General features: G+C 38.5%; 1 protein-coding gene across 1 annotated transcript in view; it reads left to right on the top strand.

The window, feature by feature from the left end:
* The first annotated feature begins 4,631 nt into the window (after window positions 1–4,631).
* The window catches only part of LOC111908797 (uncharacterized), a 35,461-nt gene continuing 20,973 nt past the window's right edge, over window positions 4,632–19,119 (top strand). The window contains exon 1 of the mRNA XM_052765134.1: window positions 4,632–4,897. Within this exon, the coding sequence (XP_052621094.1) occupies window positions 4,632–4,897 (266 nt within the window). The remainder of the gene's footprint in view (window positions 4,898–19,119) is intronic.

Genomic DNA, 19,119 nt, shown 5'->3' with positions numbered 1-19,119 from the left:
TCAGCTACGCGTGCATATAAATAACGTCGAAAACGGAGCTCGTACGCGAAAGATACGAATTTTACAAGTTCAAGGCCCGAAATTCGAGGCTGTCAGGCTTGCCACGACCTGGCAAGTGACTGAGGGCATCCAATCAATGGAAGAGGATAAGGTTGACTCCCCACGACGTGGCCATCCCTTGCCATGACGTGGCACACTAGAAATACCCATATAAATATATTTCAAGGGCTCCGGGTTTCATTGCTCAGTTCTCTTCTTTCTCGCACCGAAGCTCTGCGTTTAAGCCCCCGAAGCCCTCCCAAAGCCCCGGTTTTCACCTTCAACTCTTCCTTTTGAAGTTCTGCTCGATTCTTCTCTCAACTTCAATCGTGTGAGTTCGTACCCCTATAAACTACACTTTCTAATGTTTATCAATGCTTTTTATACACTTTTAAGGGGGGGGGGGGGAATACAAGTAAACACACGGTTATCCCCGTGTGAAAGACATAAATCTTTGTTATACTTTTTGGTTATATAATCAACCACATGTGATTTATAACTAACATACAATTGGACTTACTACACTTTTAGCCGTTTCACCAAATAGAGTACTTTAAATAGCTTTCTCAAACGTTTTTACATGTTAAAACACTTTTAGAAACTGTCTTACAAAATGTATGTTTCCTTTTTGAATCTGTTATAGTTGTGCTTCAAACAAAGGTTTTTTTACACTTAAACTGTCTTGTCAACTGTTTTCGAATTGTTTTATAAACTGACATCAAGTCATAAATTCTTATTTATTAAACTTTTCAAATATTTTACAAAACCTCTTTTATACTTTAATATTGTTAAATGCTTGCCTATATATGTATAGTTATATAAGAAAGGTTTAAAAGACTTGGAACGACTAGCACGCCTTATTTCTTTTTCAGTTCTCGTTGGGATGTGGCCTTAGGGTATCAGTTATTTGTCTCAATGTCATCTAAATATTAGTTATATAGATCATGTATACATATATAGACATAAAAGTTCCATCAGTTAGTTCAGTTTCGACACTCTTGGGTAGGAAGGGTGTATAAACCTACTTGGACACTCATCAATTACATTCCAGTAAACTATTATAGAAATAGTTTAGGTGATACAAAACATTATTCCTATTACAAGGAATCACGCAAGAGTGAGTTCATTCATGAATCTATACCAACGTTTTATTTACAAGCATGCATTCTTCATAACAAGGATAATCTTTTCATACAAAAGGTATTTCATTATATTACTCGTGAACTTGTTGTTAGCAATCATGTGAGACATATGGCTTTGTTAGTACCAAAACGAAAGTCCCCATCTTTAACCAGAGTCTCCCGGAGGGAGAACGCGAATTTGTGTATAGATATATACGGGTTTGACGAACCCGCTCCTAAACTGTAAGCTCCAGTTAGACCGGTAGGTCTGGGGTGACAAATGTCGACATTAGCACCACATCTAGTATGGTTAAGAGAAACTTACAAACAGCGGAAACAACAACTCTTGTACGTAGTAATATACGTTTAACTCAATCATGCTCAGGGGGTAATAACTATACCATGGGATATTATTAGCATGTTCACAATTCGGGATAAACACCCTTTTAACCAGTTTTACTTAAACAAAAGACTCACAGGGAGTATTAAAAACATATTCGATATAGATAAACTATTTTCCTTATTACCTTTGTATTGTGACTCATACACATAAACGATGAGGTAGACTATAACTTTTATAATAATAGTTAAACAAGGGAAAAACCGTCACATCTACAATGATGCTTACTTTCAAAGCATTCAGGTCTTGGTAGAAGACTACTTTCAAAACGGTCAGGTCTTCGTAGAAGACTACGTTCAAAACATTCAGGTCTTGGTAGAAGACTACTTTCAAAACATTCGAGTCTTGGTAGAAGACTACTTTTTATACTAGTAGGAAATATGGGATTTTATAGGGTTTTCATACTTATACTAAATGTTTCATGAAACATTCACCAGTCTTTCATAACAACTTTTCAAAGCAAGAACATTAAAATACTTATGAATTCACCAGCTTTATTGCTGATACTCGCTTTCAAAATAACTTGTATTCTCAGGTTACAAATAGGCAGGTGCCGATGCAAGGTTTGGAGAAGACGGAGCAGTCAAGACTCGTCTTTTATTTTGAGTATTCGTTATGTTGTTTTATACCATGAAAGAACAAACTTGTAAATAGAATTATTCTATTAATGAAATGGAGGATGTTGTTGTTGGTTTACTACTTTACATTGTTGTGATACATACATGACGTCCTCCGCCCCAGAACGTTTCCGCCGTTCCGGTTTTGGGGTGTGACACCTGTGGTGATTTTAGTATGACCCCAAGGATGGTTCCTATTTTGTTGGATGCTCCGACCGTGAAGAGCATCATTAAATTCAACCATAAAATTTGCTAATGCTTGTGAATTTATCATGGATCTTGGCTCATACTTTATATAGAATGTGCTAAGCTTTACCGACTATTTCGCCATTCTCCTAACATGTATGGGTTTCTCATAACATTCTTAATTGGGTAGTTAGTATTTACATGTATGGTATGGATTTCAAAATTGTATCGTAACTGAGTAGAAGTCATTACTAGAGCAAGTATTAATTTTTTGAGATGAGAATACCAGGTTTCAACATCTAGCAGAGTTTTACTTACATAGTAGATGGGATGTTGGTCCCCGTCAAGATGCTTAGCTAGGAATACACTTACGCCATTCGAGGATACTGAAAGGTATAGGAGGAGTGGTTCTCCATCTAATGGTTTCACAAGTAGTGGTGCTAAACATAAATACTTTTTGAGTTCTTGGAAGTTCTTTTCCTGCTCCTTGTTCTATTCGAACTTAATGTTCTTCTTCAGGATGACGTAGAAAGGTTTTCACCTCTCCGAGGATCTTGAAATGAAATTGTTAAGAGTTGCTGGTATTTGGATATCTTTGGTCATCATGGGGATCTTATATCGATTATGGTTTTGATCTGTTCAGGGTGGCTTTTATCCCTCTCTTGGTGACCATATATCTAAGAAACTTTCCTAACTTCATCCCAAAGTGGCATTTTGAAGGATTTAGCTTCATGTTGATGTTGTATCCGTCTAAAATGTCGAAGGCTCTTTGAAGATCCTTGAGGTGATCTTCAACTTTCTTGAATTAGACCACCATATCATCAATATAGACATCCATTGTTTCCCCCAGTTTGTCCTTAAACATTCGATTCACTAGCCTTTGGTATGTTGCTCCTATATTTTTAATACCAAAAGGCATGGAAATATAGCAATATATATTGTAAGAGTTATGAAGGCAATATCTTCTTGATCAGACGGTTCCATCAGTATTTGTTGGAATCCTGTTGACATGTCCATGAATCTCAGTAGCTCATGTCCTTCCGTGACGTTTATCATCGAGTCTATGTGTGGTAAAGGGAAAGGATCATTAGGACATACCTAGCTTGTTGAGATCCATGTAATCCATACACACTCTCTATTTTCTGTTCTCTTTTTAGACCAGCACTACGTAGGCTAGTCATCTTGGGAACTTCACTTCTATAATCATTCCCATCTTGAGAAGCTTTTCAGCTTCTTCTTGAACAATTTGGTTCCTTTCGGGTGCAAATTTCCTTCTTTTTTGGTGTATCGGCCTAAAAGAAGGATCTATATTAAGTTTATGAGTTATAATATTCTTATCTATACCTATCATATCCTCATGCTTCCAAGCGAAGGTTTTGCTTCTGTCTTTTAAGACCTTTATTAGTTCTTGATCGATTTGTTCTAGTATTGAGGATCCTATAAGAACTCTGGCTTCAGGAATATTATGTTGTTTCATTGTGTGTATTTATTAATCCATTTATGTAAACGGAATTGGGCTTGTCCATCTGTCATTTATTATGTTTAGAGTATTTAAGGTGCATGCATGCATCTTGTTTCTTAACTTTAGCAATTATTCTTGTAACCCTAATCACACCTCTACAGTAGAAATTTTTATTCGAGTTCTTCTGAGGCTATCGAATATAATCATTTAGCATACTTTGAATTATTTTTCTTGTTCTTATTTACAATCTGTTTTGAATCTAATCGATCTTTCAAGGATTATTATCCTAACAATTGGTATCAGAACAGGAGACCGTGTAATGTATACACATCTCTTCTGTTTATAAAGTCATTAGGGTTTCCGTTGGTATTGGATCTGGTTCATCCATCATCACTATGTTCTTGATGCTATTCTGTGATTCTAATATTACCCTAAAACTGCTTTAGTTTACTCATCCGATTCTTAACAGGTTCCAAAAGTTATATCATCATGCAGCACGACGATTCTCACATCAACTCCATAAATCTTTCGAGCAGAAGAGTCATCAAAACTGAAACTGACTACAACAAACTTTTTCTTGATATTAAAGAGGTTCCTCAAAATGAGAAGGAAAAACTAAATAGCAATGTTAAGGCAATGAGAATCATTCGATTCGCTTTGCCAGCTGACACTTTTCGTCTGGTTAGTTCATGTGACACATCCAAAGCCATCTCGGATCGGCTTAAGGAACTCTACTCTACAAATGCAGATCTTGAGCACTCAACAAAAACACTCTTGCTTTCAGAGTTTGGTGCATTTTCACGTTCATGAATGGGCTTAGATCGGAGTGGAAGGCGGCGATGTCTACAGTCAAGGCACATGATCAGTTCAAGAATTATTCTTTGGCAAATCTTGTTGGAATCCTGAAGTCACATGAGAATGAGGTGACAAATGAAGCAAAAGTTGTGTCTGGTATGGGATCTCTGGCACTTGTTGCGAAGGGTAAGAAAGTATCAGAAAATGGTTCAGAATTTGATCTTTCTGATTGTGAGCTTACGAATGAAGAGTTTGCATTAATCGTGTCAAACCCAAGGTGATTTGCAAAGAAGAATTTTCCTTCCAACAACAACCGAAACTGGCAGGGAAACTATAGCTCTGAGAAGGTGAAAGAGGAAAGTGTGAATGGCTCGCAAAAGGAAGGGGAAAAGAAGGAGAAGAAGCTGATGGGTGATTCTGGCTATGATTGTAACTACTGTCATGGCTAAAATCACTTGGCCAAAGAGTGCATGCTACGAAGATTGAATAAAAAGAAGGAAGGAGGAGATGATGAAACCTACCATCTCCGAATGCTTAAGGAGATAAATAAGAAAAAGAACTCTAATAATGTTGGGTTTTGAGCAAAACAACAATCTTATGGTGCACATGCAAACCCTAAAGCTTTGGATCTAGGTTTTTCTAATTGTACATGCAATAATCATCCAGAGCCTGTAAACGCTAAACTATCATATAGAAATCGAAATCAACATAATTAAACATGTAAGAATGTTACCTTTCAATTGTAACTTGAATATCCTTGCCTTTGAGAGCTTAGTATCACAAGTGTAATACCTCTAATCGATCACAACCACCAAGAAGCAAGTTGGAGAATATAAAAGATAGGATGAGGCTCCAAAATCGACTCTAGGATCGCTCTAGCTGAAGAATTAGGGTTTCAGTCAAAGACCTAATCCGGTTGCTTTGGCTCTAAGCAGCCCATAGGATCCTTCTAGAATACCTTATGGACGAATTCTATGTGGGCTTGCACAAGAATTTCATCCATCCCTTAACTTAGGGATTCACAGCCCATTTAGCAATTATCACATAATTACAATATCAGTCCCCTTAATTAAATTAGTCTCTTTTGATCACACAATTATTTCTAAATTAATTCTTAACCAATATTAATTAAACAATATGATTTCCCTTTTAATATTTTATTCACATAATATATTAATAAATCATAATCAACCTCTTTCTCCATAATTCATCCAGTCAAGTTGCTTTGGTGAAGGCACCTCAAAAGGACCATGCTACTATCGGGTCAAGTACATAAAAAAATATAGTTATGGGCTTACACACATAATCCAATAGTCTCCCAATTAGATAAGTCTAATAACTATAAATGCAAGTACGACTTCAAAATCCAATTAGAAATCGAAGCTCTTAAAAGCCGTTGTCGAACTCGGACACGTCCTTTAGATTAGGGATCATATAGTCCTCCGTTCTCAAGATATCGTTTAGAAAAATACATGGAACATAGTTATACTTATTGTCCAGGAGTTTGTTTCTCGATCTCTGATTTGTCTGACATAGAACTTAATTGAACACATCAATTTAGTCCTGACCAGGCCCGACACATAATTCAAAAAAAAATCATCGAGGGGCCTAAAATATCACTTTTAACCTCGTAGGACAAAAGGAACATATAAACTTTGACTTATATGCTTGTACTATTTACTCATCAAATTGTACACACCAATACATTTTATAACATCAAGTTACTGATGCGTTTACGCATTATCAATGCACAACCAACTCGTAAACAACAACTCATATATATAGGTTTAAAGACTATATGATATTATCATCTCACAATCACTCGTGATTAAATTCCATGAAGTGATTCATGTGAGCGCGCGTTTAATCCAATATTCAAATCTTATTTCAGGAGCACTTATGAACGTTGCACCAACTTTTGCTATGTCTAAATGCTTAGACAATCTACAAGCCAATTCATGATAGTATACTTTCATACTTACTTCCAACATATGATCGACTGTGGATAGTTTAAATAATCTTATTACTTAGGAAGTCAAAACATGCAACATGAAACAATAGTAAATAATTAACACAAGACAGTAACTTTACTTATAAATTAAACTCCTTTATTTAATCATCAAATGTCAATTACAATTTATCTATTACAAGTTTGTAAATAGCTATCTAATCACTAAAAATAATATCGTCCTTCAGCTCAATGCTCCTAGAGTGCTGCAAGTGCTTAACCCTACTCAGTCCCTTCGTAAGGGGATCTGTTGGGTTATCCTCTGATTATACCCTCTTTACTACAAGGAGTCCTTCTTCTACATGATGTCTAATGAAATGATATTTTCTGTAAATATGCCTGGATCAGCCATGATCCCTCGGTTCCTTGGTCAAGGCAACCGCACCTTCGTTATCATAGAAAATCTCCATAGGCTCTTTTATGGCTGGTACAACTCCATGGTCTCTAATGAAGTTCTTTAGCCATATTGCCCCCATTGATACTGCGCTCGCTGCTATGTACTATGATTCGCATGTTGAATCAGCTACGGTCTCCTGCTTGGAACTTTTCCAAATCACTACTCCTCCGTTCAGGGTAATCACCCAGCCCGACTGCGAGCGGAAACTATCCTGTTCAGTCTGAAAACTGGCATCATTATACCCTCACACTCTTAAGTCAACACTCCCACCGAGGATAAGGTGTTAGATTAGGTGTCTAAGCCCATAACTATTTTGGTATGTACTTGACCCAATTATGAGCATGGTCCTTTTGGGTTACCTTCACCATAGCAACTGATAGGATGAATTATGGAGAAAGAGGATTAATTTTGATTTATTAATATATTATGCGAATAATATATTAAAAGAGAAATCATATTATTTAATTAGTATTGATTAGAAATTAATTTTGAATTAATTGGTGATCAAAAGAGACAGATTAAATTGGTAGGGACTAATTATGTAAATCAGTAATATTTAGAGTTTGGGGTCATGGACCTTATTGGTATAAGGTGGACGAAATATCTGTGAGAGTCCCTAAAGATTCCGTCCAAGGCTTGTCCATTAAGGAGTCCATATGTTGCTTAGGGCCCAAGCAAGGGAATTAGGGTTTCCATGTTGATAACCCTAGAAGCCTCAACTATAAAAGGACCCCAAAGGCTCCCAAAAATGTTACTAACCCTTCTAAGAGAACCCTTGGACGTTTTGAAGCCTCCTCCTTTCTCTCATATCTTCCTTGTTGCTAGTGGTGTTTGTGACTCCATTAGAGGTGCAACACTTGGGGCTCTAAGCTTTTAAGAGTCAAGGACTTTGTGGATTGTTCTTGTTATTGCTACATAACAAGTAAGGTAAGATTCCAAACCCTTATTTACATATGAATTTCGTTCTTAGACATGTTAGAATAGGGTTTATGCTTTGGAAGATTGTTTGCATGTATAACTTGAGGATAACCTAGATCCAAAACATTAGAGTTGCATGTACACCATAGGAATGATGTTATGCTCAAAACCCATCAGTGGTTTCAGACCCTAGGGTAGTTTTTCTATTATATGATGGAAAAGTTAAGTTTTCAAAGCTGAAAAATTGTGAATTTCGAATCTGACCAGACTCACGTCGTGAACACAGTGTGTTCACCTCGTGAACATAGTCTGACAATAGATTTCGAAAATTTTGGCCCGAATTTGATTGGATAATTACCATAAATTGTTTTTCCAAATAAAAGTCTGATTTTTTAGTTATGGTAATTGAAATCCTAATCAAATTAATAGATAATTGTCAATTTAAGATAATTACGTGTTTTATAAGATAAAGATTAATTATTTGTATTTTGATTTGAATTATCTTGTAAGAAAAATTGGACTAGGTCAAATTATATGACAATTATTAATTATATGATATTTAATTATTTTTCAAATTTGATCTAAAAGATATTTTGAAAAGTTTCAAAATTTGCCTTCAAGTTTTGGGATTAAATTTAATTAAAAGTTTTATTTTGAAATGTTAAATTCTAAAACCCTGGTATTTGAATAGTTAAAATTACACCCTTATGGTTTTATTAAATTAAATAAATGTTTAATTAAAAGAGATAATTAATAAATCCATAACAATATGGTTTAAGATTAATTAAATTAAAAGTCTAATTTGTTAATAGATTAAACCACCTAGTATTTTAAAAGTGTTAAATACACCCTTATACTATATAAAATTAAAAGTTTAATACTATATATGTATGAGTCAAGAGTCAGTCTCACCGTTAGTAGGCCTCATTCACGAAGCTGGTCTATACGGGGTGTTTAAGGAAGCGACATGTAAAATTACCGCCATTGGGTATCCACTCTTACCCACCACACCCTTGACTAGTGGAGGATCGTTAGCCGAATGGGGAGGATAGGACACAACCTTCCATTATAAGTATAATGAAATACGAAGTAACTAAACACTTTTACAAATTCCCAAATCTTAGTTACTTTAGGAAAAATGTGGAGTTGGTGCTAATCCATGAAATTGCATATTGCACCTTGTTGGTCGTTAGTGGAGCGTGTGTGGTTAATCGGCACACTAATATAGGACCAATGAAGGATGGTAATGGGTAGCTCGTAGATTATCATAGATAAATGGAGCATGTGTGGTTAATCGGCACATTGATTAGGTGATATACATCTTCGAGAGTACCAAGCTAATTTGCATGGTTATACACACCTTGTTTGTGATTCTCGGCATCCCAGTCCCAAACACAAAGGGCATAATCGAGATTAAACACGCCATTGAAAAGTTCAATGAATCTCAAAAGATCTAGGAGTTTCAAATCATTTAAAACCTAATTTTCAATTTTTGTTTTCATGGTGGAAATTAGTAAATCGTCATTTATCTACCTTCAAATATTCTGCAATTGGATTATGACATCCCTTTTTCGAATTGTAGAATATTGTGTTGGATCCTAGCCTGAATATTTCATTTGGGTGTTATATTAAGGATTAAATCAACTAACTTGAATTTCTCCCATTTTGTAGATGTCAAATTCTAACAATTATGGTCTTCTTGAATCCTTTGGAAAAAGCTTTCCACATGAAGATGATGTTCTACGATTGGACCGTGGAAATGGAAATCATGCTTCACTTCCAACACCTCCTCCAATAATTCTCCTTGACCCAGGTGTTCGAAGACTTGAAAAGTTCAAGGTCACTCAAGCCCTATTGGCAAGTAAACACGAAGATGGAAAGTCTATATGTCCTCACGTCTTGGAGATGAAACTACATATTGAAAAGTTGGGAATGTTGGGTGTCGATGTCTCAAGGAAGTTGGCTGTTGACTTGGTTCTTTAATCACCTCCTGAATAATATAGTGAGTTCATTAAAGATTACTATATGATGGACCACGACGTGACCCTGATTGATCTTACCTATTTGCTTATTGCTGCTGAATCAACAATGATTTGGCGGACTGGTAAAACAAATTTGATTGGTAGATTTACTTCCCAAGCTGCCATGGACATAGGCAATGACATGGATATCTCAGAAATGATTTCTTCTCCTAAAGGAAAGAAATTGGGCATGGTCAAAAGTTTTGATCATAAGAGAAAAGCCAGTTCTAAAAAAGTTCCATGTGCAAATGCCATGGAGTCCATTTGTTTCTACTGCCATGAGAAGGGACATTGGTTGTGAAGCTACCGAATCTACCTGAAGGATCACAAGGATGTGAGAGTCAAGATGCGTGACTTTGCTTCAGGTAAATCCACTAACTCTATTAAGTTCCTATTTGTAGATTCTTAATACATGATGTCATAAGATTGCATTTTGATATTTTTTAGGATCGAATAAAAGAAAGGAAGCTTAACAGAAGAGTGAGTTGAGTCTGGTCACGAAGAAATAGATTTCGATCGCATAGTTCGAGGATCAAATTTTCGAGCTGCTACTTAGAAGTTATGATAGATTGCTTAGGAATATGTAATAACATAGTTTTCATTTGATTTTGCGTTGGATGGACAAGTTTTTCACCAATTCTATAAATAAAATAATTTTTTTTATTTTTTTCTTATTTATATATCCTTGCAATGGCATTTGTGAAAATTGATGTTTATATGTTTCTATTGTTAGCAATATGGAAAAGGATGTGATTCTTAGTTATGTGATTTGTGGTAGTGTCAAAATTTACCAAATAAGGAAAGATTCTCATAACCCAAGGTTCAATTGGACAAAACTTGGAATCAAGCAACTGGTATTGTATGATGAATGAGAACCTTCGTAATTGGGAAATTAAGACTAATTTCTTGTTCACACAAGTATGTGAGTCAAGTGAAGGACTGGAAGATCTAGCACACATTGTTGTGCACTGGTCAAGTCCACCACAAAGAACGATAAGAATATTCGTTATGATTTGCTAAAAGTTTAGTAAATATGATTATGCTTACAAGATTAAGTATTGTGTTTTATGATTAACTTAGTGATTATGAAACCATATCACAATTGATCCTCTGAGGACACCTTAGTGCATTAGTATGACTAAGAAGAGGAATCAAAAATTGTTGAAATGGTTAAATCAAAAGGTGAATCATACTTCGTTCCAAAATCAAGTCTTAGAGTCATACTCCAAGATTGTGACTTGAGTGACATCATCTTAAGAAGGTTTATAACACTCAAAAAATACGGAGTACAAAAGTATCTTACTCCTAAACGTTATGTATTGGATAAGACAAAGAACAACTAAGACCAATTGTGTGAAGTGTTTGTCTTGATTAGAGCCCGCACTAATTCTCGAATATTTGTTTGTCAAGAAATGTCTCTTGAAAAGAGAATCTTATATGTCAAGAGGTCAGTGGGATATTGAAAAGGTTCAAGAACTAATCAAGAGTAAACCTATTGTTTATAACTAGCACACGACTTGAGGTTTATAACCTATCATGTTGACATATTCTTGTTTCTGTACCATTCCAGTTTTAAGTCAACTATGTGTGTGAGTTCTATGAGTTCTCATTTAATTGCATAAGGTAAAGCACCTTGATCAATGGAAAGTACATTGATATGTAGATTTGAGCTGCTCAACAACTTGGAAGCAATGGTGGGACCCTTGATGGCAAGAAACTAATTAAGATTGAACAAGTTCTATCCATATGAGTTGGATTTGTCACAAATATTATCTTATGATTATGATTATGACAAATTCACATGGATAGGAACACTTACACCATAACATCTAACTAGTAAGGTTTCTATCCACTTCATGAAAATGATTATGAGGAAACGCTTTCACTAAGAAAGATAATAAGGAGTTAGCTGTTGTGTAAATTGCGTTCTCAAATTCGATTATGACTACGACATCCCTTTTCATAGTTCAAATTGTGAGATTTGGCAATTAGTTTAAACATTTAGGACTTACTGTTGTAATCTATGAAATTGTTTAGCCATAAATATGAGCTTTCTAAAAGGTGTATGAGCTTAGATAAAAGCTAATCGAAGCATCTTGTATCAGAAATATGAACTTTGGTTAAGGAAGTCAATAAGTATTGATTTCTAGAGGTGCAGTTGTTTTCTGAGTACATGTCAAAGCTAGTTGGAGCATAAATGTTATACTAGTAAAGATATAATTATCATCTTAGTGGGAGCATGATTATTATATTGCGAGTTAGCAATATTAATTATAGAAAATAAAATTTTCATTTTGCAAAGTTGCAGAGGTTGAAAAGTTGTTTTTCTATAATTAAGGGTGGGGAACTTATACTTCATTTCAAAATCCAAAAGCTTAGATCAAGAAATTTTAATTAGATTTAGTAAAATGCCATCTATGAATGATACGTTGAAAAGGTTCGACATAAAGGAATTCTATAGTGGTAATATTATAGCAAGAAACTGGGAAAGTACCATGTCTTTATGTAAGACATTATGTATCGTATCCCATATGCTTCAGGTATAGGATCGATTGCATATGTTGTAATATTCAACCGTTCTGTCTATTCCAAATGCCTATGGCATTAAGAGGGAAAGGGACAAGAATCGGATATGACTAAAGTAAGTTAAACAATTGTCAAGTACAATCGAAGGTTTATCAAGGATTGGTCACTTGTGGGCAGTTGGAAGTATAGTAATGAATGGACCATATTGACATTATTATGAATAGATAGGATTCTATTTAAAATGTGTCGTCATATGGAAAATATGGAAATGTTTCAATAATGGGAGATGGATATTAAGAATCTATGTAGATTAGAAACTTTTATGCAAGAAGGATGTTCAAATGAATGTACTTTAAATGTGAGACTTCATGTCTATGGAGTTGTCATGTAGAAATCTCCATTAGAGCGCTTTGTAATTTCATTGACAAAGTCTTTGTGACTTTGGTGCTATGACATTACAAAATGATCTTTGGGTAAATTGTTAGATTCTAATACGTTATGATAGTGGCGAGAATTTGGTATTCTTACACTAGTTATAAGGTTTAGGAATTATGAAATGAGCATCATTGGAAATGTATTCAATTGATCTATTTCACAAAGTAAGGACCATAGGTAAACATAGTATGCATGCTTAGAGCATGGGATGACTATTGTTATATTTCAAGAATTAAGTTGATTATCTGAAACATTATACAATGAATAATATGTAATCAATATGGTGATTAAATAAAAGGTGTTTTATTTATGCTCACAAGTTTGAGGCCATATTGGATTCTATTGTTCTTGTGTTTCAATTCGCATGTTTTGACTTCCCAAATAACTAGGTTATTTAAACATCCACGGTCAATCATACTTTGGAAGTAGGTAATGAGGTAAAACTGTCATGAATCCGACTGTAGATTGTCTAAAGTGTTTAGACAAAGCAAAAGTCTGTTGCAGTGTTCATGAGTGCTCCTAAAATAATATTTGAGTATTGGATTAAACCCACGCTCACGTGAATCACTTCATGGATTTTATCATGAGTGATTGTGAAACAATAATATCTTATATTCTTGAAACGGAGACATATAATTGCAGTTTACGAGTCGGTTGCTCATTGATAATATGTAAACACACCAGTAACTTGGTGTTATTAAACATATTTTTGTGTGTGATTTGAAGAGTAAATAGAGCAAGCATATGAGTCGAAGTTCATCCGTTTGTTTTACCTAAAGTGGGATACAAGCGATATCTATGGGCCCCTCAATGATTTAGTGAAGACACCCTAAAGTGATTGGCCAAGCCTGGATTAAGTTGATGTGTTCAATTATAGTCTGTTGTCAGTCTTCTTAAATCAGAAATCAGGAAACAACACATAGACAGATAGAATGATTATAATCCACGTCTCATGTTTGTACGATATCTAGAATGGAGGAATATATGATCCCTTATCTAAAGCACGCATTGCTGATAGATCATAGTTCGACAACGACTTTTGAAAGCTACGATTGCTAATCACGTTCAGAAGTTGTACCTGCAAAATAGTTATTAGACTTATCCAAGTGGGAGACTGTTGGATTAGGTGTCTAAGCTTATAACTATTTTGGTATGTATTTGACCCAAATATGAGCATGGTCCTTTTGGGTTGCCTTCACCATAGCAACTGATAGGATGAATTATGGGGAAAGAGGATTAATTATGATTTATTAATATATTATGCGAATAATATATTAAAAGAGAAATCATATTATTTAATTAGTATTGATCAGAAATTAATTTAGAATTAATTTGTGATCAAAAGAGACTGATTAAATTGGCAGGGACTGATTACGTAAATTAGTAATATTTAGGCTCATGAACCTTATTGGTATAAGGTGGACGAAATCTCGATAAGAGTCCATAAAGATTTCGTCCAAGGCTTGTCCATTAAGGAGTCCATATGTTGCTTAGGGAATTAGGGTTTCCATGTTGATAACCTTAGAAGCCTCAACTATAAAAGGACCCCAAAGGCTCCCAAAAACGTAACTAACCCTTCTAAGAGAACCCTTGGATGTTTTGAAGCCTCCTCCTTTCTCTCGTATTCTTCCTTGTTTCTAGTGGTGTTTTTGAGTCCATTAGAGGTGTAACACTTGGGGCACTAAGCTTTCAAGAGTCAAGGATGTAACATCCCAAAAATACGAGCCAAAAATTTTGTTTTTAAAACATGTACTTAGCAAAACATTTAGAAATAAATCATTCAATAACCATTTCATTTCACAAAAGATGTTGCATGTCAGAAAAAATTGTAATAATCATAAAAATATAAGAGTACAATCTCCCAGGTAGATGTCAAAATGCGGAATACAAACAGGTGTGTGTGTGATGTACCACTACCGCGCCAGCTCCTTCCGCTTCGACGAAGAGGTACCTGAAACAAAAACTGAAAACTGTAAGCACGAAGCTTAGTGAGTTCCCCCATAATACCTCATACCACGCGAGCATACAATGTACATCTACGAGATACGGGCCTCGCCCACACTCAAGAAGATAAGGGCCTTGCCCACACTCTGCTAGTCGGGAGATACGGGCCTCGCCCACACTCCACTATCTGGGAGATACGGGCCTCGCCCACACTCCACTCTCGGAGAGATACAGGCCTCGCCCACACTCAGCCGCTAACCCATAATATACAAGTATCACACAGACAACGAGTATAGACATCTCTATCATACTACCATTTATCATAATCAACTCAACCAAGAGATACGGGCTCGGCCCACACTCTAATACTAATATCTCGTTTATACGGGCCGGCCTTGGCGCCTTAGACCCGTTACTACTGGAAGGAATCTCACCTCAAAGTCCCTGCCGATCTGTGTGGGAACTGACTGTCTACTGCTACTGCCGCTCCGGAAATCCTCCGGCTATAATTCCCACAAAACCCTTAGTCAAATACTGCTAACCGACTTCAGGGTAAATTGACCATTTACCCTTACAAATCAACAGTCAAGTCACAGTCAACTGCCAATTGACCAGGCTCGCCGAGTTGGCTTGCCAACTCGCCGAGTCCCTTTCCCTTAGTCTGACCACAAATCCGTCTCTACTCATCGAGTTAGACGTAGACTCGACGAGATTTCCTTCTATACCCAAGGCCAATAGTCCTTCATCCTACTCGCCGAGTTGTATGAACAACTCGCCGAGTTCATCTTCATCCGATGAACACTTTATGCTATGACTCGCCGAGTTGTATGAACAACTCGTCGAGTCTGTTCTTGGTCTAAGAAGGTTGCCTTGAAGTCGCCGAGTCATGGCATTGACTCGTCGAGTGACTTCATGAGTGAGTCTAGCTTCCGACCCACTGAGTCACACCTAATGACTCATTACTCCCAACCTGCAATTGCGAAAAGGGGGAAACTCAGGGACTTGCGACTCGACTCGCCGAGTCAGATGAACGACTCGCCGAGTCGGCCACATGCAAAAACTTTACACGCGATTCTGCTTGGATCCAGCTCGTGCCATTCATAGATCTAGGTTCTTAAGGCAGGATTTTCATGTAAAGTTTCCAACTTTACGTGTAGAAATGCATAGAATGGGGATTAAGGGCGAAATAAGGGCTAAGAAGGTAGATCTAGGACATTCAAGCAATTTACTCCCATAAAGGTTATAGATCTGAGCTTCTGGAGCTCAACCATGACTTGATCTAGAGGATAATCAACCTATTACGAATACTACTTCATGCACAAGCTTGGAAAAAGGTTCAAGGAGAGCTCAAAGGTGCTCTAATGGGGTTTTAAGCATACAAACATAATGGAGTAGAGATATACCTCGGAGAACTCTGAAATAGCACCAAGATATCTGGTCTCCTTCTCCTTTTCTTGCTCCACTCTCCTTCTTCTCCCAAAAACTTCAAGGAATCACTCTAATCACTTCAATCTCACAAGAAACGAGTTCGGGTTTGATGTAGGGCACTCTGAGGGTGAAAGGGGGCGAGCTTGGGCCGCACAAGCTAGCTTAAATAGGGGGCAAACCCTTGGAATTAGGGTTTCATCAGACAGTGGTGAATCACCGAGTCCGGAATATAGACTCGCCGAGTCGCCAACTTAAACACGCTCCGGGTAATGCTCCATCATTTCTTCCACCGGCTCCCAAGTCCACTCGGACCCCTTTCGGTGCTGCCACTGCACCTTCACTAACTCCACCCTCTTGTTCCTTAGATCCTTCGACTTCCGGTCGAGAATTGCGACTGGGCGCTCAATGTAATTCAGCCTGTCATCAACCTGTATATTCTCTAATGGCATCACCGCTGAATCATCCACGAGACACTTCCGCAGCTAGGAGACATGGAAGGTGTTGTGGATCTGGCTGAGCTCGGCTGGCAGATCCAGCCTATATGCCACCTTGCCCACCCGGTCTACAACCCTGAACAAACCAATGTATCTCGGGCCCAACTTACCCCGCTTCCTTAATCGAATGACGCCTTTCCAAGGCGACACTTTCAGGAGAACCATATCCCCGACCTAGAACTCCAGGTCTGATTGACGCTTGTCGGCATAACTTTTCTGCCGACTCTACGTAGTCTGAAACCTGCTCCGAACCTGCTGGATTCTCTCAGTCGTCTTGAGCACCACTTCGGTGCTCCCCATGACCCTCTGGCCAACTTCACCCCAGCATATCGGGGTCCTGCACCTCCGACCGTAAAACATCTCGAATGGAGGACGGTCAATACTCGCGTGGTAGCTGTTGTTGTACGAGAACTCAGCCAAGGGAAGATAGGTATCCCAGCTGCCACCGAAGTCTAGCCCGCAAGCCCGCAACATATCCTCCAAAGTCTGGATGGTCCGCTCACTCTAACCATCCGTCTGTGGGTGAAAGGCGGTGCTAAAGTGCAGACGAGTGCCCAACTCATCATGAAACTTCTTCCAAAACCTGGAAGTGAACCGCAGATCTCGATCCGATATCACTGACACTGGCACCCCGTGCCGTGCCACTATCTCCCTGATGTAGATATCGGCCAACTTTTCGGCCGAGATACTCTCCTGAATCGGAATAAAATGGGCGCTCTTGGTCAATCGATCCACGATGACCCAAATCAAATCCACTCCTAGCGCCGTCCGGGGAAGCTTTGTGATAAAATCCATTGTAATATCCTCCCATTTCCATAATGGGATATCCAACGGCTGCATCTTGCCGTGCGGTCTCTGATGCTCGGCCTTGACCTTCCTGCAGGTCAAACATCGCTCGACGTACCACGGCACGTCCCGCTTCATGCAGGGCCACCAATAGTCTAGACGAAGATCCCTATACATCTTCGTCGACCCTGGATGAATAGAGAATCGGGATTTGTGCTCCTCCTCCATCAAGATCTGGTGCACGCCTCCAAGATATGGCACCCACACCCTGCGGTGTAGTGTCAATAACCCCCGGCTATCATAATCGAAGGAGGTGACTTGACCCACTATTCGCTCACTCTTCCGATGTTCCTCCTTCTTAGCCTCCTGTTGAGCCTCCCGAATCTGCTCCAACAGGGGAGCCATCACAATCATCCTCATGCAAATATCCCTGATCGGCGTCGCCTTGCGGCTAAGCGCATCGGCCACCACATTGGCCTTCCCTGGGTGGTAAAGGATCTCGGAATAATAATCCTTCACCATGTCCAACCACCGACGCTGCCGCATGTTCAGATTCGGCTGATCTATGAGGTAACTCAAGCTCTTGTGGTCTGTATAAATGGTACATCGAACCCCATAGAGGTAATGCCGCCAAATCTTGAGGGCGACAACCACCGCCCCCAACTCCAAATCATGCGTCGGGTAGTTCGCCTCGTGAGGCATAAGCAATGACATGCCCCCTCTGCATCAATACTGCACCTAGGCCTGAGATCGACACATCACAATATACCACAAAATCCTCTATGCCCTCGGGCAGGGCTAAGATCGGCGCCTCGCACAATCTCTATTTCAGAATCTCGAACGCTGCCTGCTGCTCAGGCCCCCAACGAAAGACCACGACCTTCCTAGTCAACCGTGTAAGGGGTATGACTATCTTGGAGAAATCCCGAATAAATCTCCGATAGTAGCCTGCCAATCCTAGGAAACTCCGAATCTCGGATGGAGACTTCGGAACCCCCCATCTCATCACGACCTCCACCTTGGCCAGGTCTACTGAAATCCCGTCCTGGTTGACGAGGTGCCCAAGAAACTACACCTCGCGCAACGAAAACTCACACTTGGAGAACTTGGCATACAAGCTCTCCCTTCTCAAGGTCTCCAAAACCTCTCTCAAATGCTCCTCATGCTCCTCCTGCGTCTTGGAATAAACCAAGATGTCATCGATAAAAACTATCACAGACCGATCCAGCATCGACCTGCACACGCGGTTCATGAGGTCCATGAACGCGGCAGGAGCATTGGTGAGCCCAAACGGCATCACCACGAACTCATAATGGCCATAACGCGTCCGAAACGCGGCCTTCTGTACATCCTCCTCCCTGACCCTCATCTGGTGATAACCGGAACATAAATCGATCTTGGAGAACCAAGATGCTCCCTGCAACTGATCAAAGAGGTCATCAATCCTCAGGAGTGGGTATCGGTTCTTCACTGTTACCTTATTCAGCTCCCGATAATCTATACACATCCGATGCGACCCGTCCTTCTTCTTTACAAACAGGA

Source organism: Lactuca sativa, chromosome 6 (genome assembly GCF_002870075.4).
Source record: "Lactuca sativa cultivar Salinas chromosome 6, Lsat_Salinas_v11, whole genome shotgun sequence".
NCBI classification, from domain to species: domain Eukaryota; kingdom Viridiplantae; phylum Streptophyta; class Magnoliopsida; order Asterales; family Asteraceae; genus Lactuca; species Lactuca sativa.
The sequence above is the reverse complement of the archived record's forward strand: the minus strand, read 5'-3'. Positions and strand labels throughout refer to the sequence as shown.